A 17,758-nucleotide genomic window follows, 5' to 3' on the forward strand; every position below is an offset into this window, starting at 1 on the left:
GCCGGGGCGGCGCCGAGGAACACGACACAAACGCGACAGCGGATTAATGCACGAAACGCGCCTGTAAGAGCTGGCAGCGCTTTAAGATTAAAATTATTACATAAACACCAAAGTAAATAAGCAACAGCTTGAGTATTCGCATGAAAATAAATGCTCGACAGATGAGAAACAGCACCATGAAAAAGAATGTAAAACCTTAAATTCATAGGTTTTTTTTTTTAAGTAAGTGAAAAAACCAAACCCCAAAGTGCAGCTTTCAAAAATATAGCAGCAAAGTTGGTTACCTGCAGCCATCACTAATTTTGCCCCATTATTAACCACTACAGTGAAAGACATTTGGGTATTTAAAAAAAAGAAAGGTCTGAATTACTGAAGGTGTTTTCTTTCCATGTTTAATCCAGTTCTGAGATCAGTATACACTCAGAACTCCCTGCATGTGTGGCTCTTTGTGAGATGGAACTGGAAGGCACAAAGGATCAGATCTTTTGCTCTGCCACAGACCCTACTTTTGCTCAGAACAAATTTCCAGCAATATCTGAAAATTTTCCAACAATATTTGGAAAATTTCCAACCAGCCACCCCTCAAAGTGTAAATGTGGAATGACATTCCTAAGCTGCACACAGCAGGAGTGGAGCCCAAGTCCCCTGTGCCTGCCATGTGATGCTGAGGTATAATCAGGAGTAACACAGTCTTTTACCAGCAGTAAATCAAGAGGTTAGAACCCCAAAAACCCCTTGATCTCAAAATCATCTGGTTTTTACCGACAAATCCACATCCTGCTTTTCATCACATCCTTGGTCTCCAGGGAAGAGGGTTACAGGTTCTGTTGCCTTCTCCTGAGGCTGATGTAAAGCTCCCAGCCAGCTTTGGTTTGACATCTGAATGTGCAGATACTCCTGTGCTGTTCAACTGCTGGATTTCATCTTTTATTTTTATTTGAAGCCCAGCTCCTGCTCCTCCCATTCAGGAAGAGCCCCCCTTCCACTGCTGCATGTGTGTAGTGAGAACTGCAGGTGCTTTAGTGCTTTCAATGTCCTCACAAAATAAAAGCAAGCAAGTCGTGATTGGAGTATTTCAAACATGATAAAGTGTGAACAGAAGTCCATAGCCAATAGTTCAGGTTTGAAGGATACTGTGAACACCATGTTCCCTTAGTAAATAGCAAAATACCAGGAGTCCATTGACATAAGAACATCTTCAGCCACAGAAGATGGAGCTATGGAATTGCATCCCCAGTGCCTGTGGAGCTGGAGTGTGACTGCACCCTAAACAAGCCTCAGACACAGCATTTAAAAGCCACGAGGGAGGGTTCAAGTGAACTGTGCATGCTGGAGTTTCTGCAGAGCTGGGTAAGCCCCTCTCTTTTGCCCCGTAAAGAGGTGCAAAAAGCTGAGAATAACCCAAGAATCAGGCTATAACTGGCAGCCAAAACCCACAGGCAAGTGCCACCTGAATTTAGGTAAAATATTCTTGTGTGTTACCTGCCTCATTTTGGCTACCAAAAGTGCACTTTACAAAGAAAAAATTGCCATAAAGTGCGGTATTAAATTATTTAAACCTAAACTGAGAAAGCACTTTTGGAAAGTAAAGTAACAAAGCTTCCTGTTTTCTACAGAAATCCTTATATATGAATCAACCTCTTCTGCCTTGCAGATCTCCAACTTGAGTGAGCAGACACAGAGGCTTCCCTTGTGCTTCCTTACAGTTTCAGCTGCTGCTGAAGGTCATGAATTGAGCCTGCACTGCTTTGCAGTTTCTCCTGCACCAGTGGGTCTTCCTCCAGTCTGACCATTTCAATCACTCCACTGGTTCCAAGAACACATGGGAGACTTAAGAATACTTCACTGTTTATATTGCAACAGCCCTGAAACAACACACAAAGAACACTGTCACACACAGAGTTACTTATTTATGCTGCAACTATACAAAAGCGTACAATTACACAAAATGACTTGATTATTTTAATTAAGCAAGGATATTCAAGCATATGGCATATCTGGGTAGGTCAAATTCTATTAATTTTAGATACTGTGCAGTGGGTTACTGTATAGAAACTGTAAAATATTACTGTGCAGATAAAAATTTGTGAACCATGCCACAACTGGGGAATTTTCCAAGATAGATAGATAGATGTCTATAATGCAGACAAAGTTTATACCACTAAACACCATTTCTTAGCTAGAACAAGCAGGGACACTTCCTAGTACAGTATCAGTTCTTTTAGGACTGAACAAAATAAATTAAATAATGCAGCCAAAGAACTGGGGAAATTTTCTCAAATATTGATCCCATACAGATTCTGCAAAAGACTTTATCAAACTTTTATCCCTATAATTCAAGTTTACACTGTAGATTGTGTTTATTTTTGTAATCTGGGACATTTTACATTCTATAGATACTTTAAGAGATCTGTGACTCCTCTGTATCCATATTTAGTTCAGGAATGATTAAAAACTTCACTTCAAACATAATGATTTAATTAGGTATGTGCTTGTACTCAATAAAATAAGCAGCCAGCTCAATTTCCCTGCACAAGAACATGCAAATTGTCCTTCTGAAGGCTCTAAACTGAAGTAATAAATAAATGTTTCTACATGGGTTTTCCAATCATATGGAATGACCTAATGCTTTAGTGAAGCCTCTCAGGAAAAACTTCAAACTAAATCCAGTTTACAGTTTTAAGTTAACTATTGCTTCATAATCTTCTCCTCTTAAGGAAAGTACTAAAGAGTAAAAAAGCAGCTGTTTCAAACTCAATCAAATAAAATGCTGGCAGAAAACGCATTTTATACTTTCAGAAAAGATACAAAATTCTTCTGGCTCCTAAAAAAGCCTACATTTAATACTAAGCACTCTGGAACTACAACTCACTTTTCATTTGCCAAATCCAGCTAGTCCAGGGGTGCTGGGCAGCAACCTTAAATGTATTTTCTCCTTGGACTGGTATTTTTAGGAGAATAATCCACTTTTACTATTGGTTTCAAGTTAAAACAGCAAGTGATTTTTGCTCATTTTCAGACTAGGGTTGAGAGCTGTTGTTGGAAGAAAGTAATGGCAGTAGCACTACTTCAGAACAATGAGATGTCTGTGCTGCTAAAATTAATATCTGGTCATATCTGGTATAAATAATATAATTACAGTGCCAACCAAAAGGTATTAGTAATACATTTACCTTTGCTAGAGTGGATACAGAATGAACCTTTCTTTTATCTTTCAGAATGCTGTCAACCAAATCAGCAACTGAGAGCCCAACAGACCAAGATCTCTGACCTTTTCCCTTTAGGACTTCCATAGCTCTACACATAAACCAGGAAAAGCAGAAAAACGTGATGTTGAGATTGTAATTATTTTTATTTTGGTCTTTATGTAAAACCCAAAATACAGGTTTGAGTGTACCAGGTAAAAATATAATTTTCTATTTTGGAAAACAACACAATAGAATAGAATTGCTGAAAAGAATTTCTTTACAATACTTTTTCTCTATATTGTAACAATTCTCTTTTCTGTCAAGAGGTGTGTAACTGATAATTAAATCAGGTAAATTCATCCAAACTGGTGCTTGACTTTGAAGCAAATGCTTCCAAAACAATGTCTGAGCAAAGTGGGCCAGAAGGCTCATCTAGGATTTGTTTTAAATACACAATCAAACAGCTCTGATATTCTGCTGTATATTGTGGTGTCTCCTTACATTGCCACAGGCACAATGTCAGTAAGAATTTCAGAAAAACAGTGGCCAAATACAGATCCATAAAAGTGAATGACAACTTGATCTACAATTTCCAAAAAACTCAATGTATGAACATTTTAGAGCAAGCTTGCCCCACTTCATAAAGAGCTGAAGAACATGTAAACAAGTGCCAAATCAAGTGCCTAAACATGAAGGAAAATAATGGTTATAATGGTGCTACCTGTTAGCCACCTTTTCCCTTGAGTTACGAGCAGCCATTGCTTCTGTTTGATTTGCAGCTACATTACAGCTGGTCCATGATGGTACTGAATAGAAACAACAACAACAACAAAAAAGCATGTGAGGTTGTGGTTTGTTTTAAGTAGGTTTGCTTTTTTTCTGTGACAAATGGCAAATACTTTTGGCTACTACTCCAGGTCTACAGACTTTGGTACCCCAAAACTGTATTATTTAAAGCCATTAAAATGAGAATTAGCCACTCTTCTTATTAGTTTCTCATTATCTTCATTACTTTTCTCAATTATACTTTCATTATTCAGTTACTTAGGCCCTGCCAGGACGTTACATGCTCATGGTCATAAAAAAGCATCACTTTACCTTTGTCTTCCCCTTGTTCACCAATAACCCAGGCATCTTTTGCCAGTACCTCTGCTTTCAAAAGGTTGGTCAGAATGTACCGAAATCTCTCTGAATCGAGGTTGGCACCAACTCCAATTACTCTGCTTTTGGGAAAGGAGCTCAGCTTCCATGACACAAATGTCATTACTTCAACTAAATGTCAAAGAAAAGAATTATGTTGTCAATGAAGGACCACTCAAAATTCAACTCAACTGCAACTTTTGAATCAGCATTATGAAAAACTCTGGACTTCTTTACTTTAGAAAAGGCATAAACATGTGGGAACATATTGGTGGTTTATTTCAACCTAAAACACAAAGTCAGGTGGGGAAGAAGTGAAAAAATAAGAACAATAATGGTAAGAGAGTAAGAAGAGCTGTCTTCAATGCATTACAGGATAGAGGCTCACACTTCTTTCCCTTTTCTAAGTAGTGATTTTGCTTTGTCTTTGTTTGGAAATTTAAACATTCCACCAAAATCTAGCTGCAATATTCACTATTAATGCTATACTTTGTATCTGAGTGGCCTGTGTGATCATATGGCACATAACCCACATGGATCTATCCTTCCTGCAAGGAGAAATGTGCATATAAAACTCACAAGTGACAAGACAACAGCCAATGGATGCCAATGATGTAGACACAGGTTGAAACTATGCACAGAAACACACAGAAATACATACCTGTTACACAAAACAAAGTACATTATTTTCTTTTATCTTGGTAACAGTAAAGAAAAAACCCTCAAAGACAGTGTCCTGCTCAAAGCTGAAAAGGAAAACATCTTTCAGAGTAGCAAGAATTTGTGACTAACTGGGTGCATTCAGCAGTAACATATTTTTAAAACAGGCCAGAGAAAAAGCCAGGTGAGGGGCAGAACATTATGCAAAGTACCAGCATACCTGGATGAGAAGCAACAAGGAGAACAGCATTCTGACTGTAGTGGGATACTGCTGGAATAATTCCTCTGAACAAATCCACATTGCTCTGTATGACATCGAGGTAAGTCTGAGCATTACCCAGAGAATTCGCTGTAAGCACCACAACTTTGGAATCAGCTGAAGCAGAAAAATCTGAAAATATAAAGAAAATAAATTTTGACATTTATGCAATTCTACTGAATTTTGGATGCAAATCTAAGAGCTGTTCTAAAGGCTGAACTACAGCATCCAGCTTAAGTAGGGATTCTTTGACTCCTGTCCCCCTCATATCCCCCAGTGTGGAATTTAGGGCACTTCCACAGCACCTATAAAACACAGCTCTCCCACAGAGCTACTTTCCTGTTTTATAGGTGTCAAACACAAAAGATAGACTACAATTTGTCCAAGGTTACAGAGCAGAGACCAGAAAACATCTAGACAGCTTTGACAGATAAGCTTTTCCAAGTTTTCTTGGCAAGAAAGAAAAAAAAATCCATTATAAGTCTCCTTAATTTTTATTCCATCTGTTAAAGAAGGGGAAAGACTTTTATTCTTTATCTGAGGCTTCTTCTTTATTTTTTGATCTTCTACCTTAATCAAAGGCATGTAGACACATGAAAAGCACTCCAAAAGTCTATTTATTAACTCAAATAAAAGACAAATTATATTTATTAGCTCAAAGAAACACACAACCACACTTGCTGCAGGAATTTATAAGTCAAAGCTGCCTTGAGCAGGTATCTCTGAGTATCTGAGTGCCACACAGGTGATCAGCCTGGACACAGAAATAAGGTGATTTGCCTGTTGCACCACTTTTGTAACCAGCTGAAGCCAAAGCAGAGGTCTAATGCACTGAAAAATTAAAACCATTTTAAGCAAGATATAATTAATACCAGCTTGCTCCAAAACTAGATATAAACACACTAAAATAGCAGGTGACAGTATACAAGCATTTTGTAGTATTGTAACACTACCAAGCTTCTTATACCACAGCTAAATGCAAACATACAAGAGGCAACCAGAGAGGCACAAACAGATTTGTGGAACAGTTGCACAACCAGGGTTCAGGCAAAAAGGTGTGCTAGCAGTAAAACCTGCAAGATAAGATCAAAGGATCCAAGTACAGCAGGCAATGCCAGGTTTCTGTAGAATAAGCCACAAAGATGCCTGGTGGAACCAGAACTAGTCCCTGTCCCCAAAATAAGATAAATTAAAAGAGAAGCACAAGAAAACCCCTCATTTCATCTCGCAAAGGGTGCAAGGAAGATGGAAATATGACATATCAGGAAGGAAGAACTGTTACTCAATTCAGCTCCAGCTTTCCCTGTGGGAAAACTTCTGAGCTGCACGGTCTCAACCTCTGCAACCATCAAAGGCTACAACTAATCACTAATTAGAGAGACATGACACTGACTCTGTTGATTTGTATGCTCACAGCTGACTGAAGACAAGGTTATTAAGAACTCATTGTTTGAGTAGCAATGATAGAGATCAAGGACTCACCATTGGCCATGTGCATGTTTAATGAACATCAAGCTAGAAAAGCAGCACTTTGAAACACACCTTTATTTATCAGCCTTTTGAACACTGCTTTCACAGCCTTCACTAACTTCTATGCAAATATTTTTTCCCCCTTCCCTCCCTCTCTCTGCCCATGACAAAGAAGTTCTAGCTTGGCTTCTCTCTGTATTTCTGCATGAGTCCAATTTCAGCATTAGCCTCTCACCTGCAAGTACAGACTTTTAACAAAAGACAGCCCATGTGCCACTGTATCTCCCCAGATGTCCTGATCTTGTTAAAATGAGCACAAGTACACACAGTACAGCACCCACTCCTGTTCCAGACACAACATCTTGTACCTTTGCTGATCTCCACATTTGGCACAGCAAAAATCTCCAAATCCATGGTCCCTCCTTTTGCTGCACCTTCAGAAAGATCCAAAAGAACCACCTTGTCTGCAACATCCTGTATGAATAAAAATAATACAGATCAGAATACAGATAAACCAAAACAAAACTCGTTTGTGTGGGATGGAGGAACAAAAACCAAATTTCCTCCCATTTCATTGTTTGCTGTATTGTGCACAAATCAAACAAAATTACTGGTCAAAATTACTGCCAAATCACAAGGAAATGGACTTGGTTTTGTGAGTTTTTTGTTTGTTTTGTAATGTGTTTTTTTCCAGCTAGACTTCCTAAACTATCTTTGGGAAGTCAAAAATTACTGTTGCTAAAAAATACTGTTAAAATATACTGTTACTGTTGTACCTAACATACAGCTGTGATGAAGTACAGCCAATCTACAGATTATCCTTTTCCAGGGAACTAGGAGATGCCAGTTGTAAGAGGCTACTGCTGAGACAAGAAACCTTTAGGGATTTTCAAAGTAAGTGAATTCAATACTCAACCCTTTGAATAAAAAAAGCTGACTGAGAAACCAGGGCAGAAAACGAACTCCTCTGTGTGCTGCTAAGTTAACTGAAGAGACAAATGACCTATGCAGTGACAGTGTTAAAAGTCATGAGGTATTCCTTAGAACTAGATTGAAATCCTCTCTCTTCATCAGGTCTCTTGCTATTTTTAGTAATTCTGTACCTTTGCTGCAACTGCTAGTACACATGCAATGCCAAGATCTCCAGCTCCAACAACAGTAATTTTGTTAAAACATCCTTCATTTCGCTTCCAGTTTTACTCCTTGATTTCATGTCAGTCTCTCCTGCAATTAAAAGAAAACCACACTTGGGTGCTGGTCCACACTGTATCAATACAAGTATTGCTGCTTCATAAAGGATCATGGTTGTGCCAGAGTTAAATCAAGTTACATGGACTTTTTCAAAACAGCAGTCAAGACTGAGCACAGAAACCCCTCACAACTTGCAAGGTGTAAAACAAATATTCCTGTCTAGACAGGAATGTTTTTTTCACTAAGTAGAAATACACAAGCATGACAATAGCAAGAAGCTAAACACTGATACCACAAAACCAGCACTCCCTTTGCTGCTGTTACAGGTGTGCATACAGACCATGGCCATAAAATTTGTAAAATATAAACCATGTAGGTTTCTTTGTGACATCAGGTAATGACAGTAAGTGAATGTATTTTATAAGAACATTAGAAACGAGTCCATGAAAACATCCCCACCTTCAGTAATCTTTGCAATATAGGAGAGAAGTTCTGATTGCCTGGCTGCATCAGAAGATGACAGAGAGTATAAAGGGAGTTCTTCCTCAAACTTTGCAATCATTTCCTTGATTAATCCAGTGAGAGTTGATTTAGGCTGAAATACAGCAGACAAACAGAAGACAAAACAGCTGAACAGCTATTTCATGTAGTGGTATCAGCTATGAACTGCCAGAGCCACACAAAATTTAATCAAATTATAAATACTGATGCTCTTAACATTTACACAAACACCCAAGGGAGAGAAAAGCATCACATTGAGAAGATACTTTCCAGACAGGAGTATGAGGAATTTAACAAAATGAATTCTAAAATTGAAATTACCAGTGCTAGTAGTTTTTGAAGGCATCCACTGAATATATGGAAGCCTTTGATATAGCCACATCCAGTATTATAAAAGAGACAAATCCTAGCTAAAGAGAAATTAGTTCAGTCTTCTTAGATGAGCTCAACTGTCCAGAGTTCTGGCACCTCAGTCCTCCTCCAGGCAAAACACACTGTGAAGTTAACAGAAGTTCCCTTAGGAATTTCTGTATCAATAATGTAAAATACAGCCCATTCATTTCAAAAAGTTGGCATTCATTAAATAATTTTTACTGGCCAGGCAGTCATATTTAAGTGAGTAATTTAATACAGTGAATAAAATCATTTAGCAACAGCACTGACTTTTGAATCTCTGTGCTGTTTCAGATTTCTGCCAAAGAAAAGATATACCCAAAAGGCAGAAAGTACCACTGAACTTTCCTGAGGGATACTGAACTGGGATAGCAAGAAAGTATCACGAGGCTTACATTGCTTTGTAAAGAATCAGTCCCTTTTTTCACTACAATTACTTCCAACTGCTTTTACCAGCCTCAGACTGCCTGAAAGCTCCAGATGATACCCTGCAGTATTCCCAAATGCTTCCCTCCCTGTCAGCCACCCCACCTCTTACATGGCTCCAGTTCTGCAGGTAGGGCAAATAAATCCTGCCCCGTGCATCCACGTGTTTCCCCACTGCAATGCCCATGTTTGCAGTCGGCTTCAGGAAGCAAATGGGGGGAGCAAAGGGATGAGAATCCAGGATCCACAGCCGGACAGGGATGTTATAGGAATTGCCTGCTGAAATAAAAGCCATTACTAACTTCTGCACTGAGAAGAGGCACTTAAGACCAGTTTGTGTGTGATGTAATTCACACTTTGTAGTAACAAAGGAAAAAAGCCTGACAGAGCACTTCCAGATTCACACTGGAAAATATTTATATTACTCAGGCTAATTAATAAAACCAGATCAACTTGAAATGCTACATATTATGTCTTTCTTAATATAAAGCTCTGTTGGTCTTTTGCTTCCCAAGGTCCTCTCTCAGCCAACATGTCCCCTTCATCCAGCAAATAAAGGTTTCCTACATGTATTTCATTCTTATTTTATGACTTAACACCTAGTGCAAAAAAGCATCTATAAAGAGCTTTGCATCAGACTTCAAAGGCTTAAGTTGAAAATAAAAAATTGCCTACAAGTTATTTTTGGACACTGTCTATACAAGTGTAGGTCTCAGAGAGCTCACACAGGCTCCATTAGCATCAAAGAGTTTGCCAACACGGTCTCAAACAACACTATTTTTTAAATAGTTAATTTATTTGTTTAATTAATAACACATTATTTCAGCATCTGTGCACTTCTTTCTGCAGTAGAAGTGACTTCTGCCACTTCAAACTAAATATTTTCTAGTCCCCTTTGAAGACACTGCACAGTGAACTGTTAAGAGGCAGTACCCAACACATTCTACATTTAGATTGATAACTGCCAAGAAAATTACATTTGATTTATCTTACCATATTTCACTGGAACAGTGCCACTAAAATTCAGGAGGTCCTTCTGGGATCCATCCTTGAAGGCTGAAATTAAAAATGTAGTCAAAAAAAAAACCCAAAAAACAACTCCTTTCAAACCTGGCATAACAATCCCATCCACAACTACAAATATCTAACAGTGACTTTTCTTTAGAAATCAAATACACTGCTCCTGAAAGAACTAAGGCTAGAATATTACTAAGATCCCCCCTACCTTTTAAAATACTTTCTTAATGAAATTTTAACAGAAATTCCATTGGTACAACTAAGCACATCATTAGTCTGAAAACCCTTTGTCCTGCGTAATGCTGATGTTGGAATTTCCAGTCAGACTGACGGATTCTGGAAAACTAACTCTATAAGCTAAAACCATCAAAATACTTTCAATACAAAAATGAAATATGGGGAAATGGTGTTACATACAAAGAATTTAAAGTATCAATCTTCTATAATTACTGATAAGTTGAAGTAAGATGATGTAAACGAGTTGCCAAGGTATTTCTATGTATGCATCCTTGGAAGAGCATTCAGGAACAGTAACATGGCATGAGAAATTTTACTGCAAGTCAACATAAAGACAGGAACACAACAGAAATATGTTCACATTCTATTACATACAGCCTGCATTTATGGCAAGAAAGAACCCCCACAAATAGTTCAGAGTAAGTGTATCACTTACTGTATGTGTTCATGGAGAAGGTGAAGTTGGGGTAGGTCTTGCTAACATCCTTCAGCTCTTCTATGGTCAGGTCTCTGAACTTGTACTGCGAAGGGGGAGGAAAAAATAAGGAAAAAAGTTTCACTTCAAAGGCTTCTGTATGAGAGTTAGGGAAAAGGACACTATAGAAGGCAGAAACACAAGAAGGGGAAGGTAATAATTACTTTTAGTATTATAAATAGGAGGTTATTTTCTTACTGACAGAGTTAAAGACAGGTCCACCTGCACACATTTTAGAAGAGTTTACCAACATGTCACTTTCCACAAATGTGTCAAATGTGTAAGTAATTAGCCTCTAGGATTTTTTTTTTTCATTTTTAAGCTTCCTTGAGAGCTGAGAAAATTAATTACTGCTGCTTCAGACTGTCCCCAACCAGTCCAATACCTGAACTTCCATGAGATTTGCCTCATCCCACATCCCAAAGTTACAAAGAGTATTTTCCATTTCCTAGATTAGTGCCTCTGGTTCTCATTTAGGAAACCTGGTGCTGTTTTTTTGGAACCCTTGCCTAAGCAAACAAAACTGCTGTCTGACAGTGGCTAAAGAGCTGCTCACTGCCCTGGAATAATTGTCACAAAACAGTAGTTAAAATCGAATTTCTCTTCGGTCTGCTGCCCCAGCAGCAATGCGACAGCTGTGGGCATGGCACAGTTATTTTCTACTGCCTACAGGAAAACAGACCTACTGACAAAAACCACCTTTCAGCCAGCTTCTCCCCATCACTGGATTCTGCAAAGTCATGCAGAGAAAAAATAAAAAAGAATCCAATGTTCCCTAATTATGAATGTCTACACAACCTACACTTAGGGCATTTTTTAGAGGCGTTGATATATCTGGCTGTGAAACCAAAGTCATCTTTCCCCAGGTGGCCTCCTTCTATTCATAATACAAAACATTCCTATCAAGCAGTTTGTCCTCTTCCAAAGATCACAAGATTTACGGGGTGACTCACATACAGACCTTCCTCAATTCGCACCCAAAATTATTCGGCATGCCCGAAGCCTAAATACACCCCCCTCAGTTTCTCACGTGGCAATTAAAACGCTCAGAGCGACGCTACAACAACGCGCCTGTGTGCTCCTAAGGCGTGGAGGCGCTAACGCGGGGAATGCCACAAAAAAGAAAAGAAAAAAAGAAAGAAAAAAGAAAAAAAAAAAAGTTATGGATTTCCGATGAGTGAAAAGTAAGGTTTGAGTCGTGAACCAGGGGGGGTAAACTGATGCGTGGCGCAACTTAAAGCTCAGCTGTATTAGGACAGCGCAGACACCGGGATGCGAAGGTGCAAAGGGACGGGGCAGGACGGGACGGGACGGGACAGGACAGGACAGGACAGGAGGGGACGGGAACCCGTCGGCAGCCGCCCCCAGGACACGGCCAGGGATCCCGGCCCCGCGCTGCCCCTGCCGCCGGCTCCCTCCGCCCTTCCCTCCCTCAGCGCCGCCCGCGCCCCCTCCCTCCCTCGGCTCGGCTCGCCGCGGGCGCGCGCACCTTGCCCAGCTGCCGGCGCAGCGCCTCCTCCGCCAGCGCCATGGCGGCGCGCGCCGCTTCCCGGCGGGCCCCGCGCGGGGCAGCACCGCCCTCAGGGGGGCGGGCGGCGCTCGGCCGGGAGAACGGGCGGCCTCGGGCTGTTCAGTGCCCTTCGAAGGCGTCGGGGAGCTCATAAACGCGTGGTGAGCATCTGGGCTAGGTGTTGTTTGCACCCGCCGTGGTGTTGCAAAATGTGGAATGTGTCGAGATTGTCTTAAGCCAGGATCTTCTTTGATGTAAGATCATTGTATACTTTCAAGCCTAATTAGATGAAGAGGCAGCAGCCAGCGTCCAGTTAAGGACACTCGTGAACGAGCAAGCTTTAAGGATGCAGTAAATCAAGATGTTGTTCATAGAATCACAAACTATGGTGAGTTGGAAGAGACCCACCAGGATCATGGAGTCCAGCTCCTGGCCCTGCACAGGACACCCCAGGAGTCACTCCGTGTGCCTGAGAGCATTGTCTGAATGCTTCTTGAACTCTGCAGGGTTGGTGCTGTGAGCACTGCCCTGGGGAGCTGTTCCAGTGCCCAGACACCCTCAAGGTGAAGAGCCTTTTCCTAATATCCAACCTGAACCTCCCCTGACCACATCATGCCATTTCCTCGAGTCCTGTCAGTGGTCACCACAGAAAGACATCAGTGACTGCCCCCCTGCTTGCCTTCATGAGGAGGTTGTAGGCTGCAATGGCTTCTTCTCTCAGTCCCCTTCTGAAATAGAGATTTTTAGAGTTCACTTGAATTAGCAATATGAATTAAGCATTTAAAGTTTAGCCTGTAGAACTATGTGTTGAATTTTAACCTTTTTACTTAAGAAACCTCTGCCACAGTACAAAGGGCATAGGAAAATGCAAATTTCTGAAGCTTCTTGCATGAAGAACAATACCAGAGAAGACCAAAGGATGCAAAGAGCCCAGATAAAGGGATTCCTCCGTCTCCAAGCTAATCAAGGCCGACAGACATACTCAGATAAGCACCAAGGGACCAAAAGCGCATGCGCAAAAGAGAAAAGTTCAAAAGTTCAGTCATGAGGAAGACCACAATCTTCAGCCTCAGAGACCACCACAGCAAACAACACATGCCCAGAAGGGCATGGATCTGATTACCATGCGAGGTGAGAACAGGCGGGGCCAGGGGTTGAATATGCATGGCAAAGTTGTACAGTGTATTGCATATGGAATACCTTTGTGAATAAAGATGTGGCTCAGACTGAGGCTCGGGGCACAAGTTTTCACGAGAGCTCTCTTGCTTGTGGGGGGCACTGACATGCATACCCACTTCATACCTATATCTAGTTGTAAAGATTATTTATTCTGCATATCGCTTCACTTCAGGCTGAACAAGCCAAATGACCTCACCCACTTCTACAGCTTCTCCTCCAGAGTCTTCCCCATCCTTGCGACCATACACAGATATTTAGGGATGCAGGGATTTCTTCCCTCTGTGTTGACAGTATCAAAACTGACTTGCAACTTTATGGAATTAAAAGTCTGTAAATACAAACCTGACATGAATTTATTTCCTACATTAGTCTCTTATTTTTTAAGCCTCCCTACAACACAGCAGAAAGACTGGAAAACTGCCTTTGGGAAAGTGGGCTGTGCAAGTCTGATGGCCAATTCAGTGGAAAACACAGTAGGTTCAGCAAGGTTAACAGTGACAAATGCCAGTTCTATCCCCCTAACTGACCAGAAAACTGATAGAACAGGACAGACCAAGCATGATAGTGGCACATTTTTACAAGAAGCAAGATCTTGAGCAAGCTCATACAATTTTTTTCTCCCTCACTTCAGGCCACTGATACAAGGCCAGAAGCAGATAGTAACTAAGAGTTGTAGATACAGCCATAGCAGAAAATGATTAGGTTTAGAAAAACCTTCATTAAACTTCTCCATCATAGATAATGCTTAATGATGCTGATTCTGCTTCTATGCTAAAGTTGTGTGTGATGTAATGAAGAATGTTACAGCTTCAGTGTTCAGTCTGGAAAGTAGCACCAGATCAGTCCTTCAGTCCTCAGGCATTGCAGATTCCAGCAAGTGCTACACATCATTTGCCCAGCAAGCATAGTACATCTTCAGTTAAACTTTTACAGAATGATCAGCATGAACACTTATCTAAACTTTTAAAGTGATAATTTGAAAATAATTTTGTTTCATAAAGGCCTTAGCATAGACTAATGTTTGAGAATAAAACATTCCTTTTAAATTTCTAATTTCAAACATCTAAATTTTTCTGATTTAAAAGGGAAGTCTGATAGATATTTACAGTTATTAGTAAGAGATTTTTAAGATGTTTCCAAACATCAAACTATGTTCATACCTAACCAAAACAACCATAGCAACCAGGACAGTGACCACATCCCCATGGCAGTGACACACTGCTGCTGGTAGTAGTGTTTCTATTTAAGGCTTAGAAGTCACTCTTGACTAAGCTTGTACCCAAACTACAGATGCAAATTTCTTAGTACTTACTATGACTCAAAATCTCTAAACATCACTTGTAATGAATAACTCTGTATTACATCAACAGAGTATTGCCAACTAATCTCTGGGTAATGACACATCTTGCTAGCAGGCTGACACACAGACTTGCTACTCCATGTATCCTCTAGCAGTTCCCCTGCCCCCATCACTGGGAACACTCTTTCATATGAAGCTATAGAATTTTGCATACATTCTTACCAAACAAGCTGTAGAAATTCTCCCAAACCGGGATTTATCAAGCAATACATCCAGCTCTTATATTATCACAACTCCTCATTGCATAAAAGGTTACTCTATGTATTAAAATCCAGCATTTTGCCAGCAGTACAGACATTTGTTGTGACTGAGATGTTTTCTTTGAGACTTGGTAGAAAAGTTAAGATGGTTTAATCAAACAGAAAATAGACTGCAATTTCTCAAATGCTAAGGGAGAGGGCAAAGCAAAATGACAATCTTGGGTGACATGGATCTTGTCTTGCAGCATATGACTTTGGAATTTTATTCAGCTCTACCCAAGAGGAAAATGACATTTCTAAAGCCTCAGACTTTAATACTCTAAATACAAGTCTTATTATTCTGCTTGCCTGTGAACATCCTGCATCCATACACTTGCTAGCTTAGAGATAACCAGGGGAAATGATTCTCAACAACAGGAAACTACTATCCAGGAAGCATTTAAAGGATTTTCTCCAGTGGAGAAAATCATGCTATGAGTTGTCTAAATTAACTTCAGAGTAATGGAATGGAAATTACAAGTTCAACTTGTAAATATTACATGCTCAGGGCAAAATTTGCACTTCTAAAATATACTCAAGTGATCATCCCAGATACCAAAGACTGGGTAATAACTGCAGACCAACCACAAGACAAGTGGCAGGAATGAGCTTCCTAACAAAACCCAAACCACCTCCAGCTCAGGGAATATCATGACTAAGAGCATTATTTGTCTCAAGGCTCGCTGGTTGTTCTGAACAACCAGCAAGTCACCCATGTGTGTGATCTACACTAGGACCATTTTGTATGTCATAACAATCACTTAAAAGCACCAACCAAGCAAGGCTGGATTTAAGCCAGCAGCTATGAGGTACATCAGCCCTCATTGCCAACTGTAAAAACAGTGAAGAGACTTTCCACAAAAGTGTTATATTTTCCTGCCAGCTTCAGCACCTCACACTGCTTGTAAACAGGGCTCCCCATAGCCTGGGCCATGTCTTGCACCATGCACTGCCACATTCCCATAGTACACAGCTGGCAAACAGAAGCCAGGCTAATAAAGGGGTTGCTGGCTCCCTCCTTTTGGCTGGGGAAGAGGGTGGTAACAGCAGCACATCCCTCTGCCTGAGCTCTCTACATTCACCAGGACCAGGTGGGACCAGGTGCCTGTCTACATATAATTTACAGTCACATTTGACACTACTGTGGAGGTCTCAAACCTTCCTGCACATTCTGCACAAATCAAGAACGAGATAGAGTGCCCCTCCTGTCCAAAAATAACTGTAATCAGTGTTACTCATCAGCTACAGAGCAGCAGGTCAATCCACGGGGGCTCTGCTCTACCATACACATTTGTTTGGCCAAATCTTGATGTACTGAACATATGCAAGGACCACAAGGCATCCATACAACACAAGAGCTCTAAGAAGGTGTCAGGGAGAATTATTGCCTTATCATGATAGGGAGCTGAGGACAGACCCACAACAAACATCATAAACCCTTAGTTGCATCACTCAAGGAAGCTACTTACCTCTCCTGAAGAAATCCACAAGAGAGGTTTCATACATGGAGAAGTGCAGGTAAGGCACTCACACAGCCTTTTGTACTCCATGTGTTCACTGCTACATGTTCAGTGTTATTCCCATGCACTGCAAAACCTGCAAATCTACACTCAAGTGTTTTTCAAATCAGAATCAAGCCAACTCCTTCAACCAAAAAAACCTACTGAAGCTCTTCATTCTTTAAATTGTTGATTGCCATCAACTTTCAGACACAGAGTATGAGATGGCATCAGTTCAGAATATTTGCCTGTTCTCAAGCAAGGAATGTTGAGAAAGTTACATCCAGGATACAAAAAAATCATGAACTTGATGGAGGGAGAAGGATGTAGGCAAAACTGAAGACTGCCATGAAGAACCAAAGGCAGGAACCCTCAAAGCAAAAAAGCACCAGGTGGTGTGGAAGACCAGAACTATTAGTCGTGGACAGAGAAGTCAGAACTAAACTCTTGACATAGATCATTCCTGAAGTACTCATATATGTCCTTAATTTCATTCCACAGAGTATGGTAAGCATAGTATGCCTAGGCTTTTTAGCTTCCCAGATTAATGGAAAAATAAATGTTTCCATATGCAGTTCCAAGGGTAAGAAGAGGCTATCTGTGGGATAAATAAATTGCAGTTCTGTCTTGTGGAACTGAAATCTTACTCTAAATAAACTACAACTAAAAGCTGTCCTCAAACAAGGGAAACCTGTAATTACTTGTTTTTCCCCAATCTGAATAAAATAATTTTGCTTTCAGAAGTAGCTTTACTGGCTGGGTTAAGATAATGACTCAACGTAGAACTACCCTCCTCATGAACAGAACACCTCTGCCTTGAAATAATAGCTGAGATTGACTGATCACAGCTGTTAAGATACATTAAGAATCTCAAGGCAAGTCCATAACAGGTAGTTCCAAAGAAGATGTGATTACATGCCTTCAAAACAAGGTAGTCATAAGACACATTAAATGCAGATTTGCCATATTTTTAAAGACTGTTTTTTTAAGCACAAGAATATTCAAGCCTTGCTG

General features: G+C 40.3%; 1 protein-coding gene across 1 annotated transcript; it reads right to left on the reverse strand.

Moving 5' to 3' along the window:
* Positions 1-64: 64 nt before the first annotated feature.
* Positions 65-12,507, reverse strand: UEVLD (UEV and lactate/malate dehyrogenase domains). Its single transcript, XM_036384950.1, is given in 13 exon segments — positions 65-1,865; positions 3,174-3,297; positions 3,910-3,994; positions 4,287-4,460; positions 5,209-5,379; positions 7,086-7,191; positions 7,821-7,904; positions 7,907-7,941; positions 8,368-8,503; positions 9,341-9,504; positions 10,222-10,284; positions 10,919-11,003; positions 12,447-12,507. Coding segments are annotated over 13 exon segments (1,434 nt in total). The 5' UTR covers positions 12,489-12,507; the 3' UTR covers positions 65-1,700.
* Between the last annotated feature and the right edge of the window lie 5,251 nt (positions 12,508-17,758).

The sequence above is a fragment of the Molothrus ater genome, chromosome 6, assembly GCF_012460135.2.
Source record: "Molothrus ater isolate BHLD 08-10-18 breed brown headed cowbird chromosome 6, BPBGC_Mater_1.1, whole genome shotgun sequence".
NCBI classification, from domain to species: domain Eukaryota; kingdom Metazoa; phylum Chordata; class Aves; order Passeriformes; family Icteridae; genus Molothrus; species Molothrus ater.